Consider the following 15,299-nt stretch of genomic DNA (forward strand, 5'->3'; position numbering starts at 1 on the left):
CCACCTAGAAGCGTGGGACTGACGGGGACAAGGTCGGAGCTCTGCCACACTCTACAAACAAAGAGTGTAGGCCATACTTACAGAATGCAGGTCTCTATGGTGGGAAACAGTGACTCTGAACAGTGAACTCCCAGTGTGATGCTGTGGCCAAAAGAGATAACGTGATCCTTAGATACATAAATGGGAATTTCAAGTAGGAGTAGAGAGGTTATTTTACCTCTGTATTTGGCACTCGTGAGACCACTGCTGGAATCCTGTGTCCATTTCTGGTGCCAACAATTCAAGAAGGATGTTGATAAATTGGAGTGAGTTCAGAGAAGAGCCATGAGAAGGATTAAAGGATTAAAAAATATGCCATATACTTGTAGACTAAAGGAGCTCAATCTATTTCAGTTAACAAAGAGAAGATTAAGGAGTGACTTGATTACAGTCTATAAGTAACTAGATGTGGAACAATTATTTAATAATGGGTTCTTTAATCTAGTAGAGAAAGGTATAATACAACCCAACAGCTGGACGTTGAAGCTAGACAAATTCAAACTAAAAATACAGTGTAAATTTGACAGTGAGGGTAAATTAACCATTGGAACAATTTACCAAGAGTCACTGTGGATTTTTTATCACTAACAGTTTTTAAATAAAGATGGGATATTTTTCTAAAATATATTCTCTAGGAATTATTTTGGGGAAGTTCCATGGCTTCTGCTACACAGGAGCTCAGACTAGATGATCACAGTGGTCCCTTCTGGCCTTAGAATTTACAAATAATTTAGTGCAAAACTGGGTAACCATCACAGGAGAGGGGGGTCTAAATTGCTAGATTTTGCATACCTTAAACAGACATTGCCAAGTTAAAAAAAAATCACAAATATCTGATATTGTTTTATGTACTGCAACTTCCAATAATAACAAGTCATTTTATTTCATAATTACAGTAGAAAAGCTTATTAAGTGCAGCCACTAAAAGGTCTAAAATTCAAGGACTCAAACATTTAGGAGTAAGTGAATACTAAACAATGCTATTCATTCATTAACATTATGTAACTAAATACTATCATTTTGGTAAATCAAACCCTGAAAAGCTTAAATTAAGTAGGGACCTTGACAAGTAAAAATGGAAGAAAATATACAGGAAAATAATTCTGGAAAGAAGCCGACAGAGCTTCAATGGAAAGAACAGAGCTAAACAATAGATTTTAAATATGACTCTTGAGTAAACACTATGCCAGGAAGATTACTTACTTTTTTATAATTTTGTATATATTAGGCATATACTGCACAATGATGAGAAGCCTTTTCTCGTTCAGCAAAAAATGACTCAACTTCTACTGCTAGCATAATAAAGGATACAATTAAGGAACTCTAATGCAATATACAGTCACTCTGTGTAACTACTGCTAGACAGTATATCGACAGACTACTGTCTAGACCAGTGGTGGGCAATCTGCAGTCCATCAGGGTAATCCACTGGCAGGCTGCGAGACAGTTTGTTTACACTGACCCTCTGCAGGCATGGCTGCCCCCAGGTCCCAGTGGCGTGGTTCGCTGTTCCTGGCCAACTGGAGCTGCGCGAAGCGGTGCGGGCCTTAGGAACGTGTTGGCCACTGCTTCCCACAGATCCCATTGGCCAGAAACGGCAAATCACGGCCACTGGGATCTGTGGGCGGCCGTGCCTATGGATGGTCAATGTAAACAAACTGTCTCGTTTATTATCCTGGTGGGCTCAGGCTGCCCATCACTGGTCTAGACATTAACAACTATATCTTACTAGCTGGATGGCTAACTGGTTTAGTTTCACCTCTAAAACACTACTAAAGTTACTTGATGGTAGCACAGAAGACTGTTTTCTTAGTTCTATTTCTCATTATTCAATCTATTCATTTAATGATAGGCAGCTCACCTTCGCAAGAAATGCTTATTGCCAATTGTGATGCAGTTCTTCTTTAGATGCTGAGAATATCACAAGTAAAGTCTGTTCTACCTTAATATAGCTCTATAACCAAACTTTTGTTAGGTACAGCTGCTGCCTATAGGCTGTACCCATGTAAACATATAAGACTTTACATGGTGCCAAAACATTACACTCTCTTAGTTACAGTTTTTACATTGTCCAGACTGAGTGACTGAAAGTCTCATATGTTGACAGTTTGGTAGACAGATTAACTCCTCATTTGTTCAGGTCACAAAAACCACCACCTCAATTGATACAACTGTTGGCAATCTCAGCTAACAGATCAAGTGATTGTTTAAAGAGATCACAGCTGAGAGAACATCACAGAAATTTATTCCTAAAGGACAAAGACAGGACAGGGGATATGGTGGCATGGTAGGGTGAAATAATCTATATTATAGAGCATTAATTTTGCTTCAGCAGTTTAACAAAACTGAAATTAAATCAAACATGCTGAAGATAAAGCTTGTCTAATTCTCAAGTACAGTCATTTTTTATCAACAGCAACGTCATTAAATCCTGAATAAAATATGTAGCTTTCTATGTTGTTTCACCTTGTTTAAAAGATAGCTAATAATATTTCTGTTCAGAGACCTTTCTTCATCTAGACTTTACAGATGCCAAGACATACAAGACAAATATGTAGATTTGACTTCTAACACACTATTTGTTTTAAGGAATTAAATGAAATAAGGGAACCATTTAACATCCACCCATATATAAGAGAGTAAGATTACAGGATCCTTTGGTTCTCAGTTGGGGGAACTGAAATGAAGGACTATTAATAAAGTACTTTCAGCTTTGACTATAATCAACTGTAATAACAAGATAGAAGTTACAAAAAATTCTTTTTGTTGAAACCACTTTTGTAATACTGCTTTTTAATAACCCTCATAATGGCCGAATTAGAAGGACCTCAACTGAAGTCATTCATCCCACATAAAACAAACTTTGCTTTTTCTTCTTAGCTTTGTTTTACAAGCTACATTATTTCCAGATGATGCTTGAGGGGCCTAAGGGTTTCAAGAATTAGATGCTCAAATAGACAGCTGCTTTCTATTTACCATATAAATCAAGGATAAATCAAAGAAGAATCTAAATAGTGGACTTCATTTACCACCATTATAGAGCACAAGCTGAGAAAGAAAAAGAATTGAAAGAAACATCTCATCAAGCAATTACAAAGTTTTATTTAGATTATTAACAAAGGAGGAGGAAATGCAGTGACATTTGTAGAATCCTGGGCTTCCAAATAACATTAGCTCTGCACAGCAGGTAAGAAATAATTCACTAGACTGGGAACTGGCCAGGAAAAATTCAGCTCTGATCAGCAGTTCTCACAAATCCATCAGGCTTTGCTACTGGGCTCAAAATGCAGGGCTACTTTGCTCATATCGTTTAAACTTTCCTTATTGACTATAAAAGTAGATCAATTCTAACCCTTAACTAATGCAGAAACGTCACATTTTGGACTATGCTTTGGAGGATGGATCATGAGAGCATTTTGTATTTTCAAAGATGGGGTCATATGACCCCTATATGAAAGATGCGTTGCAAAGGAACTTTCTTGCACAGTTCATATGATTTGGTCACATGACCTTCAACATACGGCACCAGAGTGCTCTAAAACACTAGGAATTTCTTGAGACTGACTTTAAAATGTATCCAAGAAATAAATGTTTAGTAAAAGTATGTACTGAGCAACTGTGTAGCTACTCTATAGATCTTGTGGGATGAAAAAAAATAAAAATTTGTACTTGTACAGCACCTTTCATCTGAGGGATTTCCAAATTCTATATAAATAAGGCAGAGGTTTAATTGCTAAAGGGTACTTCAGGCCACTGACAAGCTTTTAATTGCCTTTGAAATTATATTTAGGTGACATCCCCAAAGATGGGACAATTTAGAACTCCAGCACCTAACTGATATGTGTATGAGGATGTATTTCTAGGGTTCACTTTGGAAAACATCCACTTATTTTCTACCTCCCAAATATAAATGTTAAATTTTAAACTCAACTGAGTTACAGAAGTTTCCCCATGTGGCCAGTTACCAATTTACCTTGGCTGTTTGTGGATAACCAAGCCATATAGAAGATCAGTGGCTTAAATTTTCAGTGCTGGTAGTTGGCTAGTGTGAAAATAAAGGGGTAGATTTTCAAAAGAATTCAGCAGCCAGGTACCTCTGAGTGCTGAGAACTTCTGGAAGTGGGTGTTGGGTACTTCCAGAAGTCTGCTCCAAAAGGCCTTCAACTTGCCACTCAACATCTAAGGCCAAATACTAATAAGCAGCAAATAAAGCACCTGCTGCCATAAGGCCCCTATCCCAGTTTTGCATATAACTGCTGTTAAAATTCATGTAGACACTGAACAAACCAGCATGACTAAATGTGCACTGACTATGCACAAGTGATGCATGTCAACTTAGTAGAATAAAAAATTATTTTTCAATTTAAATTTTGTTCCTTAGTGAGTTTTTCAACTTCTACCTAAAATCAACTATTTCATAAGACTTGGGGGAGAATTCTAAAGATAAAAAAGATCTTTAATCTTAAAAACTAGATGTAATCCCTCAGGCTTCCAATCACAACCATCTCTTTCCCCTATCTTGGGTTGGGGGTGGGGGTGGGGGAAGGAATGGACAGAATTCCAAGGGTCTCTTCTTAAAATCAGCACCCTTTTCCATGACAGCACAGTTACCACCTTCCAAGCAACCAGATGAGGCCATTACAGCTATAATTCATTGGTTAAGAATGTGTGCAAGCGGTAAAATATTTTGTCCTTCTATACAGATTTTCATTCAAATATCCCAAAGTGCTTTACATACATTAGCTATTTAAACTCCACTACATTTCAGTGAGATGGGTTTGATAGCGAGAGAATGATTGTGCCACTGCCACTGAAACACAGCCACTTCTGGGCTGAAATCAGTCAAAGCAACTCTATTTAAGATTTTAGGACGGGTCATGAAGACTCCTGTAACTGAAAGAGGCCTTTGAATATGTACAGCTGTAATTGCCCAAAGTTGGAATTTGACAAGGCACTGAGGTTAATTATCCCTACAAAAAACTATCTGAGATGTGTAATGATAAGTGCTCAGGAATGGTTTAAAATGGCACCTCTAGCAGTGTAGTGCCCCCTTACAGCACACTGGGACATGGGTTCAAAACTGACCCAAAGGAAAGAGTACCACTTATGAAGAACACCAACCCATTGAGATCCTTGCAAAGTCTAAAGGACATTTGTTTGTCCATGCTTACAGAACTGAAAGAGCTTTTAGACTTATGTTATATTCTCTTTTAATAAAACACATGATACGTTTCTTTCCTTATGCTAAGAGGTGACTTTCTGTTTTGTTTAACACCATGTTTTGAGTTACAAATCAGTTGATATGTTAAAGGTTAGAGTTTTACTTCTCAAAAGCACAACAGACATAAATCGGAGAGTATAAAATCACTGGTGTTGTAAGAAGTTACTCTGAAATATATCACATCACAGGTAGCAAGACTAAATAGGAAAAAATGGTGATTGTTTACTCAATAACCTTAGCCAGCACTCTGCTTTTGAATAGCAAAATGGCATTGTTTGTGTATTGCATATAAACAACTCTGGCCAGGATATGCGCAGGGGCGGCTCCAGGCACCAGCACGCCAAGAACGTGCTTGGGGCGGCAAGCCATTTGGGGCGCTCTGCCAGTCGCCGTGAGGGGGGCAGGCACGCTGCCTTTGGTGGCATGCCTGCAGAGGGGCTGCTGGTCCCGCATCTTCGGACCCTCTGCAGGCAAGCCGCAGAAGGCAGCATGCCTGCTGTGCTTGGGGTGGCAAAATACTTAGAGCCAACCCTGGATATGTGAGTCAAGCGATGTTGCTAGTTAAATTAACCATTTTGAGCCCTCAAAATATAACCTGTTAGATAAAAAGTAATAGTTTTAATAGATATTAGCTAGTGTGTTGAGACCACAGCTTATCGTGCTGACCAATATTGTTTCCGTGTATTCCCCTATTAGTCTGTCTGTATTCATCAGTTGTCTCTTGTCTTATACTTAGAGTTTGTAGGGCAAGGATTATCTTTTTTTTTCTCCCTATTTGTACAGTGCCTACCATTGGATTCTGGTCCATGACTGGAGCTCCTAGGTTCTAAGATAATGCTAATAATAACAACAACAACAACAACAATAAAAGGTCTTCTAAAAGTTACATAAGCTTTTAAAAGCTTGAAATATGTGAAGATGGAGTTGTACAGTTTGTAATCCCTCAGCGTTTGGTTTCCTGAAATGCTTACTAAAACTCAAGGTAAAATATGGTTATATTTCCATGATCAAACACATAGCAATTTATAAATTAGGAAAAACATTTTTGCATAGATTTATAAAATAAAATGTACCAATGTAAACCAATATAAACCAGTCACATTTGAAAAGAATGTATAAATAATACCATTTAAGATATGGGAGGAAGTTTCTTTGTTGTATAAATTAACAGTATAGTAAACAAGAAGTTTTCTGACAGTCATGTAATCAATTTTCAAATTGTTGTCCCATCTGCAGATATTGGCTTAGACCAGATGAGAAGCCATCCTTAGAAGTGCATGTGTATGCATGTTCAGAAAACACCAGTTTGGTCTACAACTTCAGTCATATATTGGGCACTTATGTTTCAAATATGTATTAGGGTTTGTTTCAAGAGCAGATCTGCATAATATTTTAGGCCTTTTAAAATACTGGTAGATGCCAAAGTTTTTTTTGTTTTTTTTTTAAGTATGGTTTTAACTATATCTCCCAAATGCATCTGATTGCACTGTCTTGAAAATTGCAAGCTGACAGGCTATGGAAGGTTTCTTAGCTTTGAACAGCTGTGGTTTTGTTTTGCCCTTTGTAAGTATACTTTTCATTTTCTCACAAAATTTCAGACATGATGTCATTTTGAGAGGTTCCTATATTTTGGTGTTGGTGGTTGCCTCACTGTCACACACTTTGATAAACTTTTGCAGATTTAGGGATGTTGCTGCTTCTATTTTGAGAAGTTCACTAAAACATTAAATTCAATACTCACGTAATCAGGAAGTGGAGAGTCATCTGAACTGAGGGAACCTCTCAAGGTTTGTGTGGCTTGCTCCAAAACTTTGTTGTGTTTTTTAGACAACAAAGAAAACAAACTGAAAAAGAACACAAAAATCAGAAAATGTTTACTATAATAAGAATTCACAAGCGACCCTCTTCTTCCAGTTAGCTAGACTATTCAATTAGAAGAAACTGTCCATAATATTTCCTTGAATTGGGAGATCTAAAGAAAAGTACAATGCACATCAGTTGCACGGGTAATATATGCTTTAAATCTTCGGTACGTGAGAAAGAACTCTGAATTCCATACTACAAAATATGGACAAAGAAAGTTAAGTTATGTTTAAAAATTCAAAAGCCTGGGAAATCAAAGTTAAGACTGTATGTGCAACTTAAATTCTGCTCATGTGTATCCATAACAATTAAGTCTTCAAGCTCACTATCTCAATGCAATATACTTATTTTCCACAGCCTTGGGTACATGTAGTATCTTTTACATTTCCCCCTACTTTTTATGTTTCAGTTCGTTAATGTTCTAGTACATTAAAAAACCCTAAGTTAATAAAGATATGTATTTTGCTAATTTAGTCAGGACTCCCGTACTATACGTTTTCTTTTCAAGGAGCAGAAGAGATTTCTGGTGCAATTCAGAGGATGAGGAACTGAATTACACAGGTAATTCCTCTGTGAATTTAGAGGGGCTATGTATGTCTGCATTGTTTTCGATTATTTTTAACTTCTTATATTTTGGGTGGAAATTTCAAAATCATATAAGTTACTTACATCATCATAAAAAGTCCCACTAAGGACATTCCCTTATGCTTCTAAGTCACTTTGGATCTTTTAAAAATCCTGTGCTTAATCTTTACTAATTAGGGTAAGCACTGTGTATTCCCCAAATAAGTTATTTTGCATATACTACCCGGTGTACCTAGTACCACAAGATGCTAAACAGATGTATTAAGTCTGAAGAAAAATGTAAATTATGCAGTCCATTACTGTATAGATTCATAGACAAGCCCAGAAAGGACCACTTTGATCATCTAATCTGACCTGCATAATACAGGTCATAAAACTTCCCTGAATTAATTCCTATTTGCACTTGAGCCTATCTTTTAGAAAAACATCCGATCTTGATTTAAAAAGTGCTAGTAACAGAGAATCTAACCCTTGCAAATTACCAGTGGTTAGTTACGCTTACAGTTAAAAAGGGGCACCTTATTTTCAGTCTGAATTTGTATGAGTTTCTTGGCAGTGATTTTACTGGTTCAGGTTAATTACATAGATGAAAGTACTACTTTAGAAGGTGTGTATTTTAAAGAGACTGCTCTTTAGTGCCACTGGTATTCCTTTGTTGAGTGTCCTCACTATACCCTTCACTATTTTGTACACCACTTATTCTTTCTTTTCAGGCTAAAGAACGTCAACAATCTGACTTCATATGTAAATCCTGCGTACCTCTAAACTGTTTTTTGCCCTTCAAGACTTTGACGGTCTCTGCTACTGTAAATCATTCTCTAAGTGAGCTGATCAAAGCTGAACACTGTACATAATACAATATCAAAGTGACACAGTGGCCAAGAATTATGGGGTTTTGTGTGCTTAACCTGATCTATTACATTATCGTAAAAATAATTCACGGGCAGTTGACCGCTTCTTACTCTCACTTCTTGTACGTAGGTCCCTTCACCAGGATATCCATCTGTTAATTTTTCAGATTCTAAAACTTTACTATATTGCACCCCTCAAAAATTAAATCAAAATTTATTTTCATTAAGGTTAATAGATGATTTAGAAGATGGGTGGTTTGATGGATAAAACACTGGCCTTTCAAGCAGAGTTTAAATCTAGCCTTCAGCTCTCAGTCACATTAAACTGACAGGTTCAGCTTCGTTTTCAGATGTATGGGTATGTTCCTGGACACTGAGTAGAACATGACTATTAATCTCAACATTCTGAACACATTTAATAGTGAATGTAATCTTTATGCTGTATATTTATTATAAACACAAAGACATCATGATACTGTACTGCCTTGTCTAATGTTAAACACAGAGATGTGCATGGTGCTTTAAAGACACAGAAAGACAAGTCCCTGCCTTGAGCATCTTACAATCTAAGGGAAGCAAGGCATAAGGAGACAGGATGTAGTCAAGGAAGTGGAAAAGCAAGGAATAGTGTTGCACAACAGAAAGCCAAGGAATCGTCTGTTTAACATACGCACCACATGTTTGATGGAGGGAAATGAAGGAGGAAAGTTGCCTGAATGATGCAGATGAGAGGTCATTCCAGGCATACAGGGCAGTTATGTAAGGAAGCATGGCAGTGAATGTAGGAGGATGTAAACTGAAGGTGAAGGCAGAGGGAAGGCCCTGACATCGATAGCAGTAGGAAATAAAAGACTAGGGTTAGTGCTCAGCACTTTCTGACAATCAGAACTCCTGTAAGTTGAGTTGAGTATTTAAAAAATGGAGACTTCCAAAATTGTTAGTCACTTTTGAAAATCTTGGCCTAGAAGAATGCAGGAGCAGAACTGTGTACAGCCCGGAAGTGTTCAGCCTCTGGCCTCGACAAGTGTTATATTGCCCTACTTATACTATACATTTACTAACTCACAAATCATACAATTTATTACTGTCTGGATCCCTGCTTTATGAAGCTCCCCAACCTGTTTATTATAATTTCTAACCTTTCTATGTCTCTCAGACAGTTAGCGTACTACTTTTACCCTCAAATCCATTCACCACTTCTATTTTCAATCTCCCCATATATGATATTTTACACACAGAGACAAAGTACAGACACTTTTGCTTCTCTTAAATGGCTATAACCATTCTGAAAGTGTGACGTGCCACCACCACAAGGTCAGAGAGAAACTCAAAAGACACTTTAAAGTCAACCATGTTTTAGTTCTGGATATGGCTCACAGACAACACTGGTCTCACTGGTCAATTATAGCAGGTTTGAGGTAAACAAATGTCCATGCAGATTCTTTGAGATCTCTCAGTTGCCTTTGATATCAGTCAGGGCTGGTTTTAGGCCAATTCCCTGGAATCGGGCCCCACGCTTGCGCCTAAGGCAGCATTTCAGTGGTGGCAGGGTCCATTCCGGGGGTCTTCTGCCACAGAAGACCCAGAGTGGACCCCTTGCTGCCAAAGTCCCGCCGAAGCCCCGGACCGCCGCAGAGTATTCCAATCAGGCTCCGCGGGTCATAAAGCCGGCCCTGATACCAGCAACCACAAGGCTGCAGTTCTTGGCAAGGACAGAGTGGCTTGAGTGGCTCCATTCTTTTATCTCTGAAAGAATCCACTTGGTAGCACTGCCCCAAAAATCCCTCTTTTGGAGGGTACCACAGGGCTCCTCCGGTTCAACAAGCCTGTTAGACAATCAGAAAATATAGTGACACAATCTGAGGCTGCAGTGCTTTCAATTTGCAGATGACAATAGCTCTATAATTGTGTAATATCATGTCTGTTGAAATATTCTCAGTTGCTTAAACTACTAACTCCTGGATTTAAAAGGGAGGGGAACGGGAGATAAAGCACTCAGATAGTATGGTAATAGGCATAATATAAGCTAAATTGATTGCAGAGAGCATTTCCAGAGAATCCACCTCAGTTTTCGAATCCGCTTCCTCACACTGGTTCATCAGAACCTGAATTTGTTAAGCTCATATATTCCCCTGCCACTCCCCAGGTTTTTCTGGAATTTTGCACTGAGTGAGTTTTAGCTGGATGGTTGGAGAGTTCGGATTGGTTTGTGTCCTAATTTGTATGTTTTATTTTATAGTTCTTCTACATGCACCCACAGCTCTGGATGGTCACAGTTGTAAAAACCCTTTTTTCTTGGTGCAGTCGACTATATCCAAGAGGTGACATGATTTGCCATAAGTAGAAGAGGTCTGCTGTTGTACATTCTTTTATCAGCTCCTGCTGGCTCATTTTCAGAGCATTCATAAGGATTTAGAGCTGACATAAGATTTCACAAAAATCACCAATATTATTTAGCTATTTATTAGTGAGTATAAAACCAACACCACAAAACAGGGTAAATAAAAGCTAGTGACACCCACTAACATTGAAATGGTGGTGTTAGAATTGGGGAATGCTTGGTATTCTCTCTTGATAGGCACCAGGGTGCAGCGGCAGAGCCTACTCTGTTCAAATGTCACATTTATATAGCTAGTTTCATAAAATAGTATGCAAGAGGCAGAATATTTCCTGGGTTAATATACTATAGATACAGAATCTTTTTGGGATCTGAGAGACTGAGGTTTAGTGCTTTGAAGAGCAGAGAGAATTCAAAACTTTTCTCTCTGCAAAAGTGTTGATCAGAGTTTGAGCAAGTCTTCTTTGTTCTTTATTTGCTTAAAATAAGAGTTAAAGGGCAGGTCACCTGAGGCCAGGGCAGTAGAGTTCGAACTGATGAGCAGAGTGGCTGAACAGGCATTCTGGGATACCTCCGAATACCTCTGGAGACCAATAACAGCGCTTTTGGCAGCCACACTGGCGGAGCAGCGCTGCATCACCTGCGCTGTAGTCGTTATTCCCCAGGCAGAAGTGGAGTACATGCAGCGCTGTAGCCAGGAAGATACAGCGCTGTATGTGCCTTGCAAGTGTGGACGGTGAGTGAGTTGCAGCGCTGTAAAGCCACCACCAGCGCTGCAACTCTCCAGTGTAGCCAGGCCCTCAGTATCTTTTACACTAACAATATATCCTCACACTAACATCCTGAGTATTGTTATCCAAAAACCTCAGCAAAAGGCAAGAGATTTTTGCAATACTCTTCTGAGGGAGTCAAGAGGAATGAATTCGTTTTTCACACCCACACCTTACCTTTTCTTTTAACAATCAATTCAATGTCCTATCAGTTCCCAACATCTCTTCAGTCTGTGTCATTTTAGGAATAGTGTTAATAGCTTGATTTCTATAATACTTCACATTCAAATTCCTTATCAGTCATTAATCCTCACAGCTACCTTTATGATAGTTATATATTGTCCTCCCTATGTTACAGATGGAGAAACTGAAGCAGAATAATGAAGTAACATGCCCAAGACCAGAGGGAATCAGGATCAGGGCTGATGTTAGAAATATGGCTTCCTAAGTACAAGCCCCAGGATGAAACTATCACTGAACCACACCTCTCTCAATTAGTCTGATATACAAATAGCAGTAAATAAGATTAAGAAATACTAATCCTTTGTGATAATTATAGGTGGTGATCAATACCTATAGCATTAAGAATAATTCAATAGATCTGAAGGCAGTGAAAATCTGCATCCCAGAGAAAAGTACAGAAGAAAGCAACCACTTTCCTAGCCTCTGGAATCTCTCATCCTCTTTTCCCCTCAAGTGGATCCATCTGCAGTCTTTTATCAAGATATCTACCTGCTTAGGCCTCCTATCAGCCTCCCAGCAATCTACAACCTTTACAATTGAAAACACTTGGAATAGAGGAGGGGTAGGCAACCTATGGCACACGTGCCTGAAGGCAGCACGCGAGCTGATTTTCAGCGGCACTCAGGTTCGGGGGCCTCTGCATTTTAATTTAATTTTAAATGAAGCTTCTAAAACATTTTAAAACCCTTATTTACTTTACATACAACAATAGTTTAGTTATATATTATAGACTTATAGAAAGAGACCTTCTAAAAATGTTAAAATGCATTACTGGCATGCGAAACCTTAAATCAGAGTGAATAAATGAAGACGCGGCACACCACTTCTGAAAGGTTGCCGACCCCTGGAATAGACCCTCAGTCTACAAGACTACTGAAAGTGAATAAGAAAACAAAAATAAGATCTAGGATAATGGCATACACAGCAGCACAGTTCCTTTTCCCTTCCCAAATCCAGATGATGTATTTATACAGTAAATTGCTCATTTGAGGACAGATTTTCAGCTTGTTTAAAGCTTAGCTTTGAAAACTGGTTGTTTACCTGCACTGGGGAATGCAGTGTTACTCCTGCCGCCAATAATACTGCTAATTCAGTAGTGTCGTCAGCACTATCTAGTGCTGCGCAGACAGCATCATTGGTTTAAACTGATCTAGAAGTGTCTGTTTAATCTGCACTTGGACTCACTGCACTCAAGTGCCTCCGTCTATTTTGAAAGGTACAGTTCATTTCATGAAGAGGAAGAAAACAGCTCTGGAAGGAAGAAGGGCTTCCACCACAAGCAGCCTTTCTGGGAAACCCCAATGAGCTGCTTTGGCTGCAAAGGGAATTTAAATACAAAACACAGAATAAGGCAGCAGGGTTTTGGGTAATGTATTTCTTCAACATGTGAGAATGGAAACATGCACAATATTAATCCTGCACAGACGTGGAGAACATATGGAAAAATGAATATCCCACCCCACCCCAGAAAATAGAGGAGGATGAGTGAGGAGAGGGAAAGGAACAGCAGAGTTAGAGAGAGAATTTTGTCTTGTCTGATTTTCCTTTTTCTTCATAAAATTTAAACGCTCAGAGAATTTAATTAGGAGATTAGCTGCTGAAAACTCCCCTACCAATTTCTACTTTTGAAGCATTGGTGGGTGTGTGATAAAGTGAGCTAACTATTAATTTCACAGAATTCCTGGGATGTGATGAAATTAGGCGAAGGAAAATGTAGGCTGAATATCAGGAATAAATGCTGAACACTTGTCTCAAGGAGTGTGGAACAGTGGAACGGGGAAGTGTGGGTGAGCCTCATCACTCTAGACACTTAATAAATTAGAATAATAATTTGCACTTTGTGTAGCACCCTCTCTCTGAGCATCTGACAGCAACTGGTAAAATATTAATTTAGCCTCAGAGCACCACCTAAAGGTTGTATTGTTATTCCCATTTATCTGTGACAGAGTCACAAAAAGATCTCCTAATTCCCATTCATATGCCTTAATCACACTTCTACTTCTGCCTATTTAAAACTAGACTGGACACAACAACGGAAAAATATATAGTAGGAAAAAATCCTTCTGGTCAGGGTGGATAGACTAAATGAGATGATGATAGTGTAGGGTTTTCCATCATTACTTTCTGTGATGATATGTAATTTATGTAATTAAATTATATAATTAATGTACTCAAGTTCAAAACGGTTAAAGCTCAAATACACAGGGACCTCCTTACCACATCCTTTCATAAGCATTCTTATGGATCAATGTTTTAATGAATCAATGGACCTCCAAAATCACACTAGAGAACAGGAAAACCAACTATAACGTGTATGAGAAAAAAAACGCTGAGTTATCACGGGAGACCTCAAAGTTTCATGCTGCCAGTCCTAAAGTGTCCTTAGAATTCCTAAAAATTATTTATGGCAATTTCCTAACTCAAAGTGTTGAATCCAACATGAGGGAACTGTATATTAGACCTGATCTTGACAGATCAATTCCTCTTTATAGCAAAACTAAAAATTAGTGGTTCAATAGCTGCAAGTGATCATGACTTGATTATTTTGTTTATGTATAATAAATGTAAAGTCCAAACCAGTAAAATATATATATGGTGCTTTTAAAGGATCAATTTCAAAAGGATTAAAACAATAATGAACCAAATCAGCTGGGATAAATAATTTTAAAAGACAACTGTCAATGATAATTGGAAACTGTTTAAAAACATTTTACTAGACACTCAATGCCACAATTAAGAAAGAAGGGAAGCAACAACCTGTCTTAGAAGGGACATGAAAACAGCTATTTTTTGTTGATAGCAATGAATATAAATTAGAAGCTAGGAATTACAGAATATTGATAAAGGAAGCAAAAGAACACAAGCAGAAATCAAGAGCTAACAGAGCTAAAGAAAATAAGGAGTTTTTAAAGTATATAAAGAACAAACAAGTCCTAACGATGGTATTGGTTCCACACTAGAAATGGTACAAAAATCAATAATGCAGAAAAGGTAGAAGTGGTCAATAAATATTTCAGTTCTGTATTTGGTAAAAAGAGATGATGTATTTATATCTTATGATGAAACACTTTCCATTACAACAGTAACTAAAGAGAATGTTAAAAAGCAGCTACTAAAGTTAGACACTTAATATAATATACATTTTGGATGTAATATACCTAAGACTTCTGTAAGGTATCTGGCTTGGTTCCAGATGACATTTTTATTAAGAAATTAAAGCCACAGAAATTCAACATGCCATACTCTAAATGGATTAAATACTGGCTACAAATATGCCTCAAAATGTAATTGTAAATGGAGAATCATGATCAAGTAGGTATGTTTCTATTGGTCAATCATAGAGATAAATTCTTGGCATTATACCATTTAATATTTTTATCAATGCCCTG

The 15,299-nt window shown here is 37.9% G+C and overlaps 1 protein-coding gene across 2 annotated transcripts in view; it reads right to left on the minus strand.

The window, feature by feature from the left end:
- DYM (dymeclin) overlaps positions 1 to 15,299 on the minus strand; it is a 355,894-nt gene that overhangs the window by 91,854 nt on the left and 248,741 nt on the right. For both annotated transcript variants that reach the window (XM_050944679.1, XM_050944680.1), the window contains one exon: positions 7,002 to 7,104. In XM_050944679.1, coding sequence (XP_050800636.1) covers positions 7,002 to 7,104 — 103 coding nt within the window. The remainder of the gene's footprint in view (positions 1 to 7,001; positions 7,105 to 15,299) is intronic.

This window comes from Gopherus flavomarginatus, chromosome 3 (genome assembly GCF_025201925.1).
Source record: "Gopherus flavomarginatus isolate rGopFla2 chromosome 3, rGopFla2.mat.asm, whole genome shotgun sequence".
In the NCBI taxonomy this organism is placed as follows: Eukaryota; Metazoa; Chordata; order Testudines; family Testudinidae; genus Gopherus; species Gopherus flavomarginatus.